At 34.8% G+C, this 17,535-nt stretch overlaps 1 protein-coding gene across 3 annotated transcripts in view; it reads left to right on the forward strand.

Moving 5' to 3' along the window:
* The window catches only part of CD2AP (CD2 associated protein), a 147,355-nt gene that overhangs the window by 98,830 nt on the left and 30,990 nt on the right, over positions 1 to 17,535 (forward strand). For all 3 annotated transcript variants that reach the window (XM_004044151.5, XM_055391932.2, XM_055391931.2), the window contains exons 9-12: positions 755 to 859; positions 2,223 to 2,259; positions 3,346 to 3,408; positions 17,196 to 17,361. In XM_004044151.5, the coding sequence (XP_004044199.1) occupies positions 755 to 859; positions 2,223 to 2,259; positions 3,346 to 3,408; positions 17,196 to 17,361 (371 nt within the window). The remainder of the gene's footprint in view (positions 1 to 754; positions 860 to 2,222; positions 2,260 to 3,345; positions 3,409 to 17,195; positions 17,362 to 17,535) is intronic.

Below are 17,535 nucleotides of genomic sequence, written 5' to 3' on the forward strand. Positions count from 1 at the left end.
TTTCCATTTCCTTTCATTATATCTTTTTTTTTTTTTTGAGATGCAGTCTTGCTCTGTCACCCAGGCTGGAGTGCAGTGGTGGTGTGATCTCGGCTCACTGCAACCTCTGCCTCCCGAGTTCAAGCAATTCTCCTGTCTCAGCCTCCTGAGTAGCTGGGACTACAGGCGCCTGTCACGATGCCCGGCTAATGTTTGTATTTTTAGTAGAGACGGGGTTTCACCTTGTTGGTCAGGCTGGTCTCAAACTTCTGACCTCAGGTGTTCCACCCACCTCAGCCTCCTAAAATGCTGGGATTACAGGTGTGAGCCACCGTGCCCGGCCTCATTTTATCTTTCTCCTTTTTCCTCTGAGAACCTTTTAACGTTATAAATGGAATTTTAAAATTGATATAGTTTTTAGAACTAAACGCAATTTTGTAACTACTGCTAAAAGTAATACGTGGGAAATATTTTCTTTTAGAAGGACAGTGTGATCTGTTTAGTTCCAGCCAGGCACAGTGGCTCATGCCTGTAGTTCCTGCACTTTGGGAGACCAAATCAAGAGGATCATTTGAGCCCAGAAGTTTATGATTGCATTCCTGTGGTCCCAGCCACTTGGGAGGCTGAGTTGGGAGGATCACTTGAGCCCAGGAGGTTGAGGCTGCAGTGAGTCATGATCGCATCACTGCACTTCAGCCTGGCCAACAGAGCAACACTTTATCTTAAAAAAAAAAAAAAAGGTCTATTGTCTTAATTATTTTATTTTGCTTTTTAGGAGACTGGAGAAGCTGGCTGGTGGAAGGGCGAACTTAATGGTAAAGAAGGAGTATTTCCAGACAATTTTGCTGTCCAGATAAATGAACTTGATAAAGACTTTCCAGTAAGCTTTTGTTTTTCAATGATGATAATACTTGAAAGAACATTTTGCCACTATTCTTTTGCAAACAAGTTTTTTTGCATTGTTATTGAATAATTTTTATGAAGGAGTTTCAGATATAGCTATTCAGGTAGGGGTTATTTGAGTTATAGTAAAACAAAATAATGTTTCAGTTCCATACTTTATTCTTCCTTTGTTTCTTTCTCGACTGTACTGAAAAATAACCTTAGACTTCTTTATTTTATAATTTAAGAAGGGCTGTCTATCCTAATAACATAAATTAGTACTTTCCTGGAAGAAATTGTATTTCTATTTAATGTTGTTGAAAAGGTCTAGTTTATTTTAAGGTCTTGTGGATATTGCTGTTATGCTGTTGGTGCATTTTTTTGGGAGGGCAAGAGCACTCTGCCTCCTTACAGAATTTGTTATTTTTGTGGCACTTCTCAGAGAAAAAGTGAGGCTGAGTCATTCATCAGTGGTCTTTTGCCTTCCTACAACTTGGTCCCTTTTCCCCATGGATGAGGAATATAATAGAGTTTTTAGAATAGAGGGAAAGAGCATCAACACAAGCACACAACAGGATGGGCTACCATGTTAGGTTTAAGCCAATGCATAACTCTCCAACTCTATGGAAGCTTAGGCTGTCTGAGGCCTTTGTTTTGTTAGATTGCATTCAGTATTGATTCAGCCTTCATATGCTTTATTTTATAGTTTTACTAAAGAATACGTTTTTCTGCTTTTATTATGTTTGTACATTATGGCTTATCAATTATTCTTAATTTGTAAAAACCAAGTCCACCAACTTAGAAGTGTATATCAATATTTTAAGGTATTAAGTCTTAAAAATGAGCGAATGTTTATAAATTGAGAAAAAACACGTCTTTGCCTTTAACTGTTCCTTTGAGAGTTCCAAAGAGAGTGAAAACTTAGTCTATTTGTTGCTACTCTGTTTTTAAAAACCAAACCAAAACAAACAAACAAAAAAAGGTCTCTCCCTTGTTCTGCCAGTCTTCCTCTCCCCACAACCCCAGCTGCAAAAGAGGGGTAAAATGGTACTTAGGAATCTTAACCTAGGGGAGGCAGAGCAGAACATTTTTGCTCATTAAGATTTTTAAGGTTTATTCAATACACTGAAATATGGATTGAAATATTTGACTGAATTTTGACCAATGAGGCTATTTTTTCTAATGAAATAATTTGTTGTCATTGACTTTTTGGGTAGTTTTTACGATCTTAGCATTTTATATTTTGTCAAGGATTGAATGAAGAGGAGAGACATTTGTATAATTTAGATTATTACTAATTAGAGTTTAACTATATTTGATATGAAACTGGTCAGCCATTTCCACCATTATTATTTTAACAGAAACCAAAGAAACCACCACCTCCTGCTAAGGCTCCAGGTATGTAAGAAGCATATTATTCAGTTTGCTATTTTCCATTTTTTAAAATTCTAAAATGGTAAAATTGGATCTAATGCAAACTATTGATTTGTATCAAGTATGATGTCTGTAAACATTTTTAGAAATATATGAAAATTGAGTGTTCACATGCATTAGTATCTGTCATTTTTCTTAAAGTACAAATGGTATAAAATAGGGATCTTGAAAATGTAGATACTTTGAGTTAATAAAATTAATCAAATTTAAACTGTTTTAGAAAACTTAATGTATTGACCTGGCCAACTAGTTATTCTACCTTTTCAAATGAAATCTATTTGTTAATGTCTCAAATAATAATTTATGTACTCTTCTTTCAGGGAATATGCTGAAGGTTAAACAAAGTAGATGATTTTAAACAGATGAGTAAATTATGGTAGACCTAGAAGTGTCTTCAAGAGTTAGTTTTGTAATCTGGCTCTTTGCTTCCATAATTTTCAAATAATTGATCTTTACAAGTGTAATAAAAATTTCTATTTCCTAAAAGATTTGCTGTTTTTTAGAATAATTCAAGTCTTTTTCTCTCCCTTGGTTTTAGCTTTATATTTGCTGACCTAATCCTAGAGCAAAGAAAGCATAAGTTAAAAGTAATTTTTATAGAAGTTGGTGTTGAAAGCTTTTTATATAGCTTTACTCTTCAGTGTGGTAGCCACTAACCATGTGTGGCTTTTAAACTTAAGATTAAATAAAAATTAAAAATTCAGTTTCTCAGTCATAGGAGTGCCATTTCAAGTGCTCAGTAGTCACATGTTGGATACTGAAATAATAGAATGTTTTCATCACCACAACTCTTCCGTACTGCAGTACGGTAGAGGATATGATCTCTAACACCTAAATTTGACAAAGAAGGAACTGAGACCACAGAGTAGGGTAATAGTGGCAGGTCCAGGATTAGAAATTGAGCCTGGTAATTCTGGTACATTGTTCTTTCTATTAAACCATGGTTTCATCTGATGTTATTTTTCAACTCATCTTTACTTTTTAGAAGTGTAATTGTCTCTGTGCTTTAAAACTGTCTTCTTAAAAAAGTATTAATGTTTTTTCCCATAGCTCCAAAGCCTGAACTGATAGCTGCAGAGAAGAAATATTTTTCTTTAAAGCCTGAAGAAAAGGGTGAGGCTAATTTTCAACTTTCAAAAAAGCAATTATTTCTTTTATTGTCATTTTAAAGAGAATTATTTCTCCACACTGAGTCATTTACACTGATTTTTAACAGGTATTCAGTATGTATTTAACAATGCTTGGAGTTTTCTGGGAGGGAGTAGTTCATTTCTCAAACAGATAACAATTTACATTCATTAAAAAATTAAACTATTCAGTAGGATGTTGTCTTTATTCAGTTATTTCACAGACTGTATAAGAAAACTAAGCATTAAATAACTATGCTTTTATTATTTTTATAGTGTTTCAGTTTTTAAAAAATTCCTTACAATGTTGAAGACCCAGTTCCTACTTAAGCATGAAAATAATTAATTACATATTATTTAATCTCACTGCATGTGTTTGTCATAATGTAAACCTGGAAAGTTATTCCAGGGTACCACATGTATTTTGCTAAAAACCTTATTGGTTTGTTGTGAATTTGGAGAAAATAAGTCCTTCTCATTGCACATAAAGATATGCAATGATTGTCACTAGTAGATTAGTTTATATACATCAAGAAACTTGAATACTATTTTAGAATGCTTTTTGTTTCTTCTCCCAGTGTTGTAGTCTAATCCATCCTTGTTTCTTGCCTAAAGTATTGTATCCTCTTACTTGATTTCTCTCACTTTAGCTCCTTTTCTGGCTCATACTTCATGTTGTTGCCAGGATCATGTTTTTTTTGTTTTTTTTGTTTTGTTTTTTTTTTGTCTCGCTCTCTGGCCCAGGCTGGAGTGCAGTGGTGCAATATCGGCTCACTGCAAGCTCCGCCTCCCGGGTTCATGCCGTTCTCCTGCCTCAGCCTCCTGAGTAGCTGGGACTGCAGGCACCCACCACCACGCCCGGCTAATTTTTTGTATTTTTTAGTAGAGGCGGGGTTTCACCATGTTAGCCAGGATGGTCTCGATTTGCTGACCTCGTGATCCACCCACCTCTGCCTTCCAAAGTGCTGGGATTACAGGTGTGAGCCTCCATGCCTGGGCCAGTATCATTTTTTTAAGGAGACTGTTTTTTAGAGCAGTTTTTTCACAGCAAAATTGAGCCAAAAGTACAGAGTTCCTATATACTCCCTTACTTCACACAGGCACAATTTTTCCCACTGTTAACATTCTGTACCAGAGTGGTATATTTGTTAAAATCAGTGAGCCCTCCTACATTGACACTTCTTTATCACTCAAAGTCCATAGTTTCCTTTAGTGTTCACTCCTAGTGTTGTAACTATTATGGATTTTGACAAATGTATAATGTCCTGTATCCACCATTGTAGTATCATACAGAATAGCATTACTACTCTAAAAACCTTCTTTATTCTACCTATTCATCTGTCCTTCCCTTCAACGCTTGTCAACCATTAATTTTTTTAATGACTCCATAGTTTTGCCTTTTCCAGAGTGTCATATAGTTAGAATCATACAGCATGTAGCCTTTTCAAATTGGCGTCTTTCACTTAATTATATGCCTTTAAAATTTCTCCATATGTTTTCATGGCTTGGGAGGCATTTGTTGTTAGCATCAAATAATATTTCAATGTCTTTATATTCCACAGTTTATTAATCCACTCACTCACTGAGGGACATCTTGATTGCTTCTAAGTTTTGGCACTTATAAGGGGAGCTGCTATAAATGTGTGTAGGTCTTTGTGTGGACATATTTTCTATTCATTTGGGTAAATACCAAGGAGAGGGATTACCTGATAATATGGCAAGAGTATATTGAGTTTTGTAGGCACAACTGCCAAACTTCTTCCAATGTGGCTGAACCATTTTGTACTCCTCCTAGTAATCAGTGAGAATTTCTGTTCTACATTCTAGCCAGCATTTGGTATTTTCAGTGTTTTGGATTTTGGCCTTTCTAATAGGTGTGTAGTGGTATTTTACTTTTGTTTTCAGTTGCAATTCCGTAATGATATATGATGTTGAATATCTTCTCATATGCTTAATTGTCATTTGTATATCTTTGGTAAGGTGTTCTGGTCTTTTGTTCATTTTTTATTCAGGTTTTTTTTCCTTCAGTTTCTTTGTTTGTATATTTTGGATAGCAGTCCTTTAGTAGATGTCTTTTGCAAATATTTTCTCCCAGTCTGGCTTGTTTTCTTCACAGAGCAGAAGTTTTAATTTGATTGAAGCTTATCAATTACTTCTTTTATGGATCATGGCTTTGGTGTTGTATCTAAAAAGTCATTGCCATACCCAAGGTCATCTGGATTTTCTCCTGTGTAATCTTCTAGGAATTTTATAGTTTTGTGTTTTACATTTAGGTTTGTGATTCATTTTGAGTTAGTTTTTGTGAAAGTTGTAAGGGCATTGTCTAGATTCTTTTTTTTTTTTTGGCATGTGAATGTCTAGTTGATCCAACACCGTTTGTTGAAAAGACTTTCAGTTTTCAGATAAAAATCAAAAGTTCAAATTCAAGGCCCTCCAGTAACTGACCCTCAGATTACATTTTTGATATCATCTTCCACCCTTTTTGTTTACTAAATGTAGCACTCACTCTCTAGTCCCTAAATATGTCATGTACTTTCCTAGCTTTATCTTTCTTTTTACTTTCAAAATGGAAGTTTTTTAATATTCTTTTTTTATACTTAAGAATTTTAAAAATATGCTGCACAAACAATTTATGCTTAATAAAAATATTAGTCTCAGATTAATTCTTTGTGAACTAGTTAGGTAGGAGTCTTAGATCAGTTTTTAGTACTTGTTTATAATATCTGTCCTACCTGAAAAACTCAGCTTACCAAGATATGTAGAACCACATGTAAGAGGTATATTGCTGGCTTTATTATCTTTTTTTTTTTACTATTAAAAAAAATCATGTCACCAGTTAGGCAGCAGTTTTGTTAAAATTCAGATAGTGACTTCCCCTTTTCCCTAAAATCAGTTAGTTGTTCTTATAAATAAATTGGAGGCCGGGCGCGGTGTCTTACACCTGTAATCCCAGCACTTTGGGAGGCCGAGGTGGGTGGATCACGAGGTCAGGACATTGAGACCATCCTGGCTAACACGGTGAAACCCCGTCTCTACTAAAAATAAAATAAAAAAAAAACTAGCCGGTTGTAGCGGCGGGCACCTGTAGTCCCAGCTACTCAGGAGGCTGAGGCAGGAGAATGGCGTGAACTCAGGAGGCAGAGCTTGCAGTGAGCCGATATTGCGCCACTGCACTCCAGCGTGGGCGACAGAGCAAGACTCCGTCTCAAAAAAAAAAAAAAAAAAAAAAAAAAAGGAAGGTGATGCATTTTTATTACGTTTATCTATGCAAAATCCTGCCCATGGTGGAATGACAGGGACCGAATTTACACTCCTGAGTTAAACAACTAGAAAATTGGACAAAATGTATGAAACAGTGGCTTTCACATATTGGACATTAGACAGTATAAGTCACTGTGACACTGAAGTGAGACCTATAATTACCACAGCTTATTGTCTAGAAGCAGTTTACAGGCAGCAGAAAGGAGGAAGCCAAACAGACCTCGATGTCCTACAGAGTTGAGGATGCAGAGATAGGTATTTAGGAAGGCCCGGGCAGCTACAATTTGTGGGGCAGAGTGCCAGAGTGGTGGGAACTGCACAGAGAGTACTCAGATCTGTAGACAGCTTACTGTGAGGCTTTGCCTGAATATTGATCTACACATGCATGAAAAGAAATTTCCATAATGGAGCAATAACCATTGGAAAGCAATAGGTGAAGCACTCTTTGTAACTCACAAATAGTTCATTTTTCCATGAGCCACAGTAGAAAGATCTCATAATATATAGCACATTGGATAGAGTTCATAAAAGAGTGTATCACCTTAGACTAAAGGTTTCTCTGCCTCTATCTTGGAAATACGGCCAACAAATTCCAGAATAAAATTTGGTACAACTTAAAAGCATATAATGAAATTTTGTATTCAAGAGAGTAAAAATCACGGCGTCCATTGTCTGATTAAAGATTGCCAGGCATGGAAAGAGCAAGAAAATAGCAATACACAACCAGGGAAGAAAAATCAGTCAACAGAAAAGAGCAAGAAATGACAGAGATGGTGGAGATAGAAGGCAAGTACGTTAAAACAGCTATGATAAACATTTCCCATGTGTTTAAAAAGGTAGAAGAAAATGTGAACATTACAGTGCAAAAACTGGAAAATATAAGAAAGACCCAAATTGAACTTTTAGAAAAGAATAATACAGTATCTGAAATGAGAAACACTGAATGGAATGTCCAGTAGATTGGAAACTGCAGAAGAAAATGTTAGTGAACTTGAAGACATAGCAGTAGAACCATTAAAAATGTATAGAAAAAAAGTGAACAGAATATTGGTTACCTGAGTGACAATATCAAGTGGTTTTACTTACCTGTAATTGGGGTACCTAATGGAAAGGTGAGAGAATGGGGACATGAAAAAACTTAAAGAAATAATGGCTGAAAATTTTAATTTGATGCAAATTTGTGACAAAAAGCTTAAAGCCAGGAAGAAAATAACTGTCAACCTATAGTTTTCTACCTAACAAAAATACCTTTTGGGAATGGGGCAAAATTAAAACCTTTTGAGACAAAATCTCAGAGAACTTATTGCCAGTAGAACTGTATTACAGAAAATGTTAAAAAATTACTTTTGGTAGAAGGAAAACGGTACTAGATTGGCAGTTGGTATTACTCAAAGCAATGAAGAATGCCAGAAGTAGTAAATATGTGAATAAATATAGAAGACATTTTCCCTCCATTTAAAAATCTCACAAGAACTGTTCACTGTAATGACTTGAAAACTTAATATAAAGTGTTGGTTTTGGAGTTTTAGGGTAGATATGAGAATTTTTTTGTATATAGGTTAAACAAGAGAAGGCATAACAAAGGAAATGATTCTAAGTATTTTCAGAATGTTCTCATACACCTGATATGCCTTTAGTAGATCAGGTACCATGAATAAGAAAAATGTCAGTGTTTTGCCAGTGACCTTTGGACACATGCATTCAGAGAGGGCCAGTTGAATATTAAATATTGTTAAATTATTTTTTACTAAGTAACAGTAAACATAAATCAAAGTTCTACCCTTGTCCCCATAGTTGAGAGAGGGAGCATTTTCAAACCATGGCTAGGACCAATTTGAAGCGTCTTAAGCCTTCCACCAAGGAAATAAAGCATTTTTCATTTGTATTTGTGTTCATGGTTTTTATCTCATGATCTTAGGTTCCATGGAAGGTATCCTTCGAAAAGCTCTGTTCTGTCAGAGATGCGGGGCGCAGAAAAGAGCTACTTAGAAACCATGAAACTGATCACCCCTCTATTTCGGACTCTTAAGTGATTCCCCATTATTTCATGGGATATTTTCCCAAATGTTTAGATAGGTGATTAAACTCTCACTTTCTACTTTCTGTCCCAAGCCACCATGTGGATTTTCTCAAACCTGCTTAGCAGTTCTCTGCCCCTCTGTTGTTTTCATTTTCCCAGAAGTACCTAAAATCCTGGCAAGCTGTGTCCCAGAATGGTAATAATATTACCACTTTGAAGCACAAGTTATCCTGCTTTTTGAGATGTCCTTTTTTGTATTTATCTTTCAGTAAGATACTCATCATGTCATTGGTATGAAATTCATGATACAAAGGGAGGAACTCATAATTATTTTGGAATGCAGGTAGGGAGGCATGTAAATGCGTAGAAGAGAATGTAACAAAGGTGCTGTTTCTTATAAAATCACTTAAGTGGTAACTTTTATCTATATGTCCTCCTCACTTCCTCTACACACATACACAGTCATACCCACAGAAAGAGCATAAAATGGTGCTGAAGGCCAGTCTGGTTCTATACTTTCACTGGTAGAAGCAGCGAATCTGCTCACTTTTGCTTTAGGAGCATTTCCTTCTGAATTCTATTATTGTAGGCTCATGGCTTCAGCCACCATTTGTATACTTCTGATTCCCAGTCAGTGGATGGATTTATTTACATTTATTGCTTTCCATGTGTTTGCAGTTCCATCTGTTTGCATTTCATACTTTCTGTCTAAAATACATACTTTTTTAGGGGACATCCTCCTTTCTCTGGAATGGTACTTCTCTCAGAATCTTTCATGGCCAGGTTTTTCTCATCTTTTAGATTCAGCTTAAAATTTTGCTTCCTTGACAGTATTTTCCTTACCTACACTATTTAAAAGTAGGTATTTCTCATTATTGTCTGTTACATATTAGTTTAGATGTTTGTTTTGGGATATTCTTTACCCTGCACTTGGTTAAACTCCATGAGGGAAAAGGTGTGTGTATAGATATCTGTACCTTACTTGCCATTGGTTCTCTAACGCGTTACACAATAGGTATATAATACATAGGGAATACTTAATGCAGTACTTATTAAATAATATGAAGGATTCTTTAAAATCTGAAGGATTCCAGATTATGACATGTTTACATTTGTTTTTCTGAAACTTCCTTCTAGTGGTATTTAGCTAGATAATGGTGGTGTGGATAGTGGAAGGTGGTATGGGTAAAAGGAAGCTGAAGTGTTTCAAGAGCAAAGAACAGAAAATCCTTATTGAAACTGACTTAAACAATAGGGAAAAAAATCTCACATAATTGAAAGTCTAGAAGTAGGAGTCATATGACCTGCCACTCAGTGATTCTGTTATGGACCTGAATTATATCTTTCCATTCTGCCATCCTCAGTGTACACTTTATCTTCAGACTGTCTCCTCTTGTGATCACAAGAATGCTGAGAGTGGCAATCAGGGCGACATGATTTCTTGCCCATTTGACAGAAAAGAGAGGAAAACCTCTCCCCAACCATAGAATGTAAGTCCTTTCAGTTTCTTGGACCACTTTTGGGCACATTTACCTCTAGACCAATGAAACTTGTAAGAAGAATACTATTTACTGATTGTCTCAGTGTAATCATATGAAAGTAGGATTGATTTGGGAGGACTCAACTGCATTGTCTGCTGAAGACTTTGAGATATATTTAGGATCTATCATAAGGAATGCAATTTAGGTTCTACTTTGACATCTTGTTGACTAATGAGATACTAATGATTATGACAATGGGGAAATGAGATAGGAAGTATGGAATAGAGACAGTTTCTGGAGGAAACCATGTGAATTCAGCTTTTGACATGGGATTTGATACGAAATATTGGCTGAACTTTTGCTAAGAGTTTGTATTAAGTGTTTAGTTGGAAGGTGCTATTCTGGAAGTTAGGTATTAAATTTACGGGTATGGGTAAGATTGTCCAAGAAGATTGCTTAGCGTAAGAATGCGAAGAGAGCTTTCTCAGAATATATACATTTAAGAAGTTGTTTGATGACCAGGAACTCTTGAATATATATATACACACACACACACACACACACACACACACAAATATATACACACACATATATATACACAAATATACACACATATATACACACACAAATATATATACACACAGAAATATATGTATACATATATATACACATATGTATGTACACATATATATATACACACACACTCAAATATATATATATATATTTGTCAGAGTCATCTGCTAGAAGTAGGAGAGCTACAAATAAGATGAAGAATCAAAAGATCAAGATAGACGGGAAGAGGAGAGCCCAGTAAAGTCTGGCATTGGGGCTCATATTTCCTGTTGGAGCATTTGCCAATCTTGAAAGTGGTAGCTTAGCCTATGAAAAGAACTTTCGATAGACTTTTGGGTTCAAGGAGACAAAAATTAGAGTTCAAAGCTCATGAAAGAGGAGGTATCCTAGTGAACTAGGTTTTGATTTAGTTCCTAAAGGGATTTACTGTAGGAGGAAGTATGAAATGGAAATAGACCTAACTCTGAGGAACACTGAAGTTCAACTTCTAATAATCTCAATTCTTGATGGGAGGAAGGTGACCTGGGATTTTTACTATCCCTACCTTAGCTTACTGAAAGAATGAAAGTAAACCTTCATTCTCTAGAGAAGAAGACATCATCTAGAGTTTTAAATTATCTCTATGTTTTCCTGTAAATCTTTTGTGTCTTGTACTCATTCAGAGATAATTAGGCATACTGATAGATATGACACATGGCTAGAAACCAAGAACAACAGACAATGGAACCTGGCCTTTAGGGGATCTAGATATTAGAGATACTAGATATAAGCTTTAAAGTAACTGTGCTTAATAAATGTTAGAAGTAATAAAAGATGGGGTTGATAATTTTGACAGAACTAGAACCTTGTAAGTATATATGAATATGAGTCAGTCTAAGCTTAAATGAATTTGTTTACATATATAAGTATATATAAATATATACACACAAATGTTAATATATGTGTGTATATTTTTAAAAGAAAATATCTGAACTGAAACATAAGGAGACAAAAAAGATAGAAAATATGGAAAAGACGTTAAGAGACATAAAGAATATGGTTGACTCTTGAACAACATGAGTTTGAACTATATGGGGTCCATGTATACACAGATTTTTTTCAGCCTAATGGGGAATAAAAATACAGTATTTGTGAGAATACAAAACCGCATATGAGGAGAGCCAACTTTTGTGCAGGCACGTTCCACAGTGCTCACCATCGGGTTTGAGTATGTGTGCTTTTGGTATACGTGAGGATCTTAGCACCAATCCTCTGTATATACAGAGGGATGACTGTACAGTGGGAAGGTCTTATGTACATGTAATTGGAGGACCAGATAGGAGGGAGAAAAAAATGGAGCAGAAACTGTATTTGAAGATACAATGTTTTTCAATTTTCTAAAAGTGATTAAAAGCATCAGGCCACAAAACCAAGAATACTATGGAATCCAACCTGGATATATGCAAAGAAAACATTGAGGCAAGGAATTGAAGAAGACACACAAAAAAATGGAAAAATATTCCATGTTTAAGGATTGGAAGAATCAATATTGTTAAAACTTCCATACTACCCAAAGCAATCTGCACATTTAGTGCAATTTATAACAAAGTTTATAAATTTATAACAAAGTTGCCATTGGAAACAGCACAAATGTTCATCAGCAAAAGAATGGGTAAAAGAGTTGAGGTATATTCATATACCATGTTACCACGTAGCAACAAATAAATGAACGAGAGCTACACACAGCAAAATGAATCTTAGGATTTCATTGACATAAAGTTAAAAATATTCATAAATAATCTGTGGTGTTAGAAGACAGCTTGGGTGGGAGCAGGTGGGGTAGTGATTGGGAAGAAGGATAAGGGTAACTTCAGAGATGTGGATCATGTTCAGTTCTTGGCCTATGTGGTGGTTACTCTGGTATGTTCATGTGGTAATAGTTTCTCAAACTTTATACTTACCGTTTCTGAAAATGTTATGCTGCTGTTTAAACTTCAGTGAGATAAATACGAATAAATATATTTTGTCCTAACATTTTCTAAAATGTTAGGAAAATAGGTTCAATTAAGAATAGACTGACTACTTTTTAGGTAGTACGTTTTTTCTCTAAGGCATCTCCAAGTGACCACAAAGAATAGAATATTTGATTTTTTAAATTAGAATTTATGCACTTGGAATCACTCCTGCTTTGGTGCCCATATTATCACTTATTTTTCCATTTCAATTAATGCAGTAGGACATTGACCCTCATCTGAATTATTAAATGGGTTAACTTATTACGTACAGTGTTGGTAATGTATTGCTATATTCTGAAGCAAATAAAAGGACATATTTTGGTTATTTTGTTGTATTTTGTTAGCGTACATTTTAGACATTTTTGTTAAAAAAATTATATACTTGAGATAACTCTTTTCTGTATTTCATTTTCTTTCTTGGAGACAGGGTCTCACTCTGTTGCCCAGGCTGGAGTGCAGTGATGTCATAGCCCACTGCAACCTCAAACTCCTAGGCTCAGGTGATTCTCTCACCTCGGCCTCCAGAGTAGCTGGGACTAAAGGTACATGTCACCATAACTGGCTGATTTTTTAATTTATTTTTTTCTTTTATAGATATGGGGGTATTGATTTGTTGCCCAGGCTTGTCATGAACTCCTGGCTTCAAGCGATGCCCCCATCTCAGCCTCCCAAAGTGTTTGGGTTAAAGGCATGAGCCACTGCACCCAGCCTGTGTCTTAAATTATCATAATATCTGTACCTTATGTAATTCTTCCTTGGTCATTCAGGCAGCTAACATAGAACTTTTTTTTTTTCTCCTTAAATCTACATTTTCTCTTGGATTTGGCAAATTTTTAGCTGAACTAACATTCTAGTACTCACAGCTGGATGTTCTCAAAAGAATGAAGTTGGAGCCCTACCCCACACTGTAAGCAAAAAGTAACTGAAAATGGATCATTGACCTTAAATATAAGAGTTAAAACTCTTAGATGAAAACAAGAGTAAATCTTCATGGCCTTGGATTTGGCAATAGGTTTTTAGATACGTGTGATATTGTGATATAATAAGGAATGTGTATTTAATATTTGTCCCTGGTTCCTGGCACCATAGCTCCTAAAACCCTTGAAATTTCCTGAGTGATAAAGGTGAGAGGAACATCTTTTGTTATTTATGACAAGCATCTTTCAACCACGTCTGAGTTTGTATTAATGAGGAGGCTTTTGTAAAGTCCCTAAGGATGGGGAGGGGCCTTGTTGCCAGGGGAACCAACCAAATGTTTAGCTTTCATTAAAAACCCTAAACAACAGAGTTTAGAGAGCTCGTGGGTTGGTGAACACATTGAGGGGATAGGAAGGTAGTACACCTGGAGAAGTTAAGGAAACTCTGCATCTCTTCCTGCATACCTTGCCTTTTGCATGTGTTCCATTTGGCTGTTCTGAGCTGTATCCTTTATAATAAACTGTTAACAGTGAGTAAAGTGCCTTCCTGAGTTCTGTGAGCTCTTCTAACAAGTTATCAAACCCAAGGAGTGATCATGGGAATCCCCAATTTGTAGCCAATTGATCAGAAGTACTAGAGGACAGGACTTGAGATTGGAATCTGGAGTGGGAGCAGTCTTGTGGGTCTGAGCCTTTAACTTGTGGGATCTGATGCTAACCCCAGAAAGACAGTGTCAGAATTGAATTAAATTATAGGACACTCAGCTGGTGCCAGATAATTGGTCGTTGTGGGAATAAATCCCCACACATTTGGTGTCTCAGAGTGTTATGAATCTAGAGAAAAGTATTTTGTTCTTTTTAGACTATGTCACAAAAAGCATATTTAACCAAAGAAAAAATAATTGTACTTTATCAAAATTAAAAACTTATATGCATTAAAGGACGTTAAGAAAGTGAAAAGACAACTTAACAAAATGGGAGAAATCTTACGAGATTTGCAAGTATCTGGAATATGTAAAGGACTGTTATAACTTAACAAAAAGACAAACCTGTTTAAAACTGCAGCACAGGCTGAAATAGGTATTTATCTAAAGGAGATATATAAGTTTTGTTTTTTATAACAAGCATGTTTATAAGCATGCTTGTTATATAAGCAGTTGAAAAGATGTTTAACATCATTAATCATGTCAGTAAGCACTTGACAAGATGTTTAATATCATTAGTCTTTAGGGAAATGCAAATCAAAACCACAGCGAGCACCACTTCACACCCACTGAGATGGTTAAAAATTTTTTTAAGAAAGGAAAATAAGTAATAAATGTTTGCAAGGATGTGGAGAAATTGGACTTTTATACATTACTGGTGCAAATAGAAAATGTTTTAGCTACTATGAAAAGCAGTTAGGTGGTTCTTCAGAAAGTTAAACGTGGAATTACCATATGACCCAGCAGTTCCAAACGTCCAAGAGAATTGAAAACAGACTGTCGTGTATTGTACGTAAATATTCATAGCAGCACTGTTTACAGTAGGCAAAAGGTAGAAGGAATCCAGATATACCTCAATGGGTAAACAGATTGTGTTTTATATATGTGTGGTGTATATGTATAATGGAATATTATTCAGTCACAAAAAGGAATGAAATACTGCTATATGTTATGAAGAGGATAAACTGCTAAAACATTGGGCTAAGCGAAAGAAGCCAGACACAAAGATAATTGCATGATTCCATGTGTATGAAGTATCCAAAATGGGTAAATCCATAGAAGATAGAAGGCAGGTTGCTGTTTGCCAGGGGTTAACTAATTAATGAGGAAAGGGTTATCTTTTGGGGTATTGGAAGTGTTTTAGAAGTAGATAAAGGTGGTGGTTGCATAACATGGTGAATGTACTAAATGGCACTGAATTGTTCATTTTAGAATTTTTAATTTTATGTTATGTAAATGTCACCTCAACTAAATAATAAAATCTAGTACATAAATATGTTGCCATCTTATAGTAGTTATATAATAAGTCAGTACCTTATAGTTGATTTGGTTATGGACATAACCAGGAATGATGAGTCGTATTTTTGTTACCTTTTGATTTCCATGTATTCTTTTTTTTAGACTAAGACTACAGAATTTCAAGCTGTTATTTGTGTATCTGTTAAAAGAAATATATTCAATCAGTGAACTTCTCTTTAATTTATATCCTTTGACCATTTTTCATGGTATTTTATATAAAACATCTCTTAATTTCTAGAAATTTAAGTATGGCTGGTTGTTACAACTACAAATAGCTTTATTTCATTATTGATTTCAATTGGAGAGTTTGGTTTTTTAAAAATTCCTGGTGGTATAATTATATATAGTACATTGTTATATCTTGAGGCCATATAAAAATAGATTTTTGTACCAAATGATGACCAGAATTTTATAGACTAAGCTATATTTTCATATGATTCAAAGTATTAAATAAGTGGTAAAAGTGAGAAAATAGTATTTTGTATTCATTGTGAAATAAGACTTGTAATTTTTAAAAGGAAGAGGTTTAGCTATGTGCTACGATGTTCAGGTTTTATAATCACCAGTTTCTGGTTGATATGAAATCTTACAGAATTATTTGTGGTCTTGTGATAGACATTTTTTTCAAAGACCAAATAAATTTTGAAAATTATTCAGTATGGTGCTTAGGAGCGTCTTATTTTTGTATATATGTCTTAAGACACATTTTAGCTGACTGCTGTATTATGACTATCTCATGTATGCATGTATCAATTTTAATACCTATTTATGAGCACCTGAAAGATCAGGAAGCAGGTATGTCGTGTATAATAAAAGAGTACTTGTTGCCTTTTTGGTGATAAAATTGTCTTTATTGACATAGTATAAAATTGTCAAAATTGTTTTTTTCCAGCTTATTTTCTTCTACTTCAAATGGAAATACCCATTTCATTGCATTATTAAATGAAATGGTATTAATAAAATTCTTAGTACAGTAGTAAGAATTACAAATATAAGCCTATAATTCTCTCGTCTGTGGCTAAGCAGTCTTGCCCTAGTTTCTCTTAACATTTGATTTTTTTTTTTCCTTCACCATCATGCTTTTTAAATTTGAATGTTATATAGGACTTGAGTTTCTACTTGTTTTCAGTTCTCTGTATTTCAGTTTCAGAAAATAGTCTGAATTTAAGTCTAGATAATTTTCTGGTTAGAGTAAAATCATATGTGGTTGTATTTGAGATAGACTACTACACTTAAAAGCAAAGCTTCCTGGGAACATAATAAAAAGCAGGCATTATCTACTAATCGGAAGCTTATTAGTGGTTTTCCTCTCTACCATAATAAACATTTTTTAAAGTTATTTGGGATTATTAAATTAAAATATAACTGTAAAATAAGTAAAGCAGTGCACCCATATACAAATACAGAGAACGAAAGTTCATGTCTGCCTCTGTCACACTTTTCCAGCCTGATACAAACTTTTGGAAATAGAAAAACCTAAATAATTTTGATTGTTAATAACTTGTGAAATATTTTTAATCTTAGATGAAAAATCAACACTGGAACAGAAACCTTCTAAACCAGCAGCTCCACAAGTCCCACCCAAGAAACCTACTCCACCTACCAAAGCCAGTAATTTATTGAGATCTTCTGGAATAGTGTACCCAAAGCGACCTGAAAAACCAGTTCCTCCACCACCTCCTATAGCCAAGTAAGTTTTACCTAATTTTAAATTAGCTTATTGATTTACTCACCTTTGACCTTAATGGCTCTATTGCCTTTCTAAATCTCCAGGTATTTTTTTTCTTATTTTTCAATTATATTTATTTTTAAAATTGACATATACAATTGTGTGTATTTATTGTATACAACATGATGTTTTAAA

Source organism: Gorilla gorilla, chromosome 5 (assembly GCF_029281585.2).
Source record: "Gorilla gorilla gorilla isolate KB3781 chromosome 5, NHGRI_mGorGor1-v2.1_pri, whole genome shotgun sequence".
Lineage (NCBI taxonomy): Eukaryota > Metazoa > Chordata > Mammalia > Primates > Hominidae > Gorilla > Gorilla gorilla.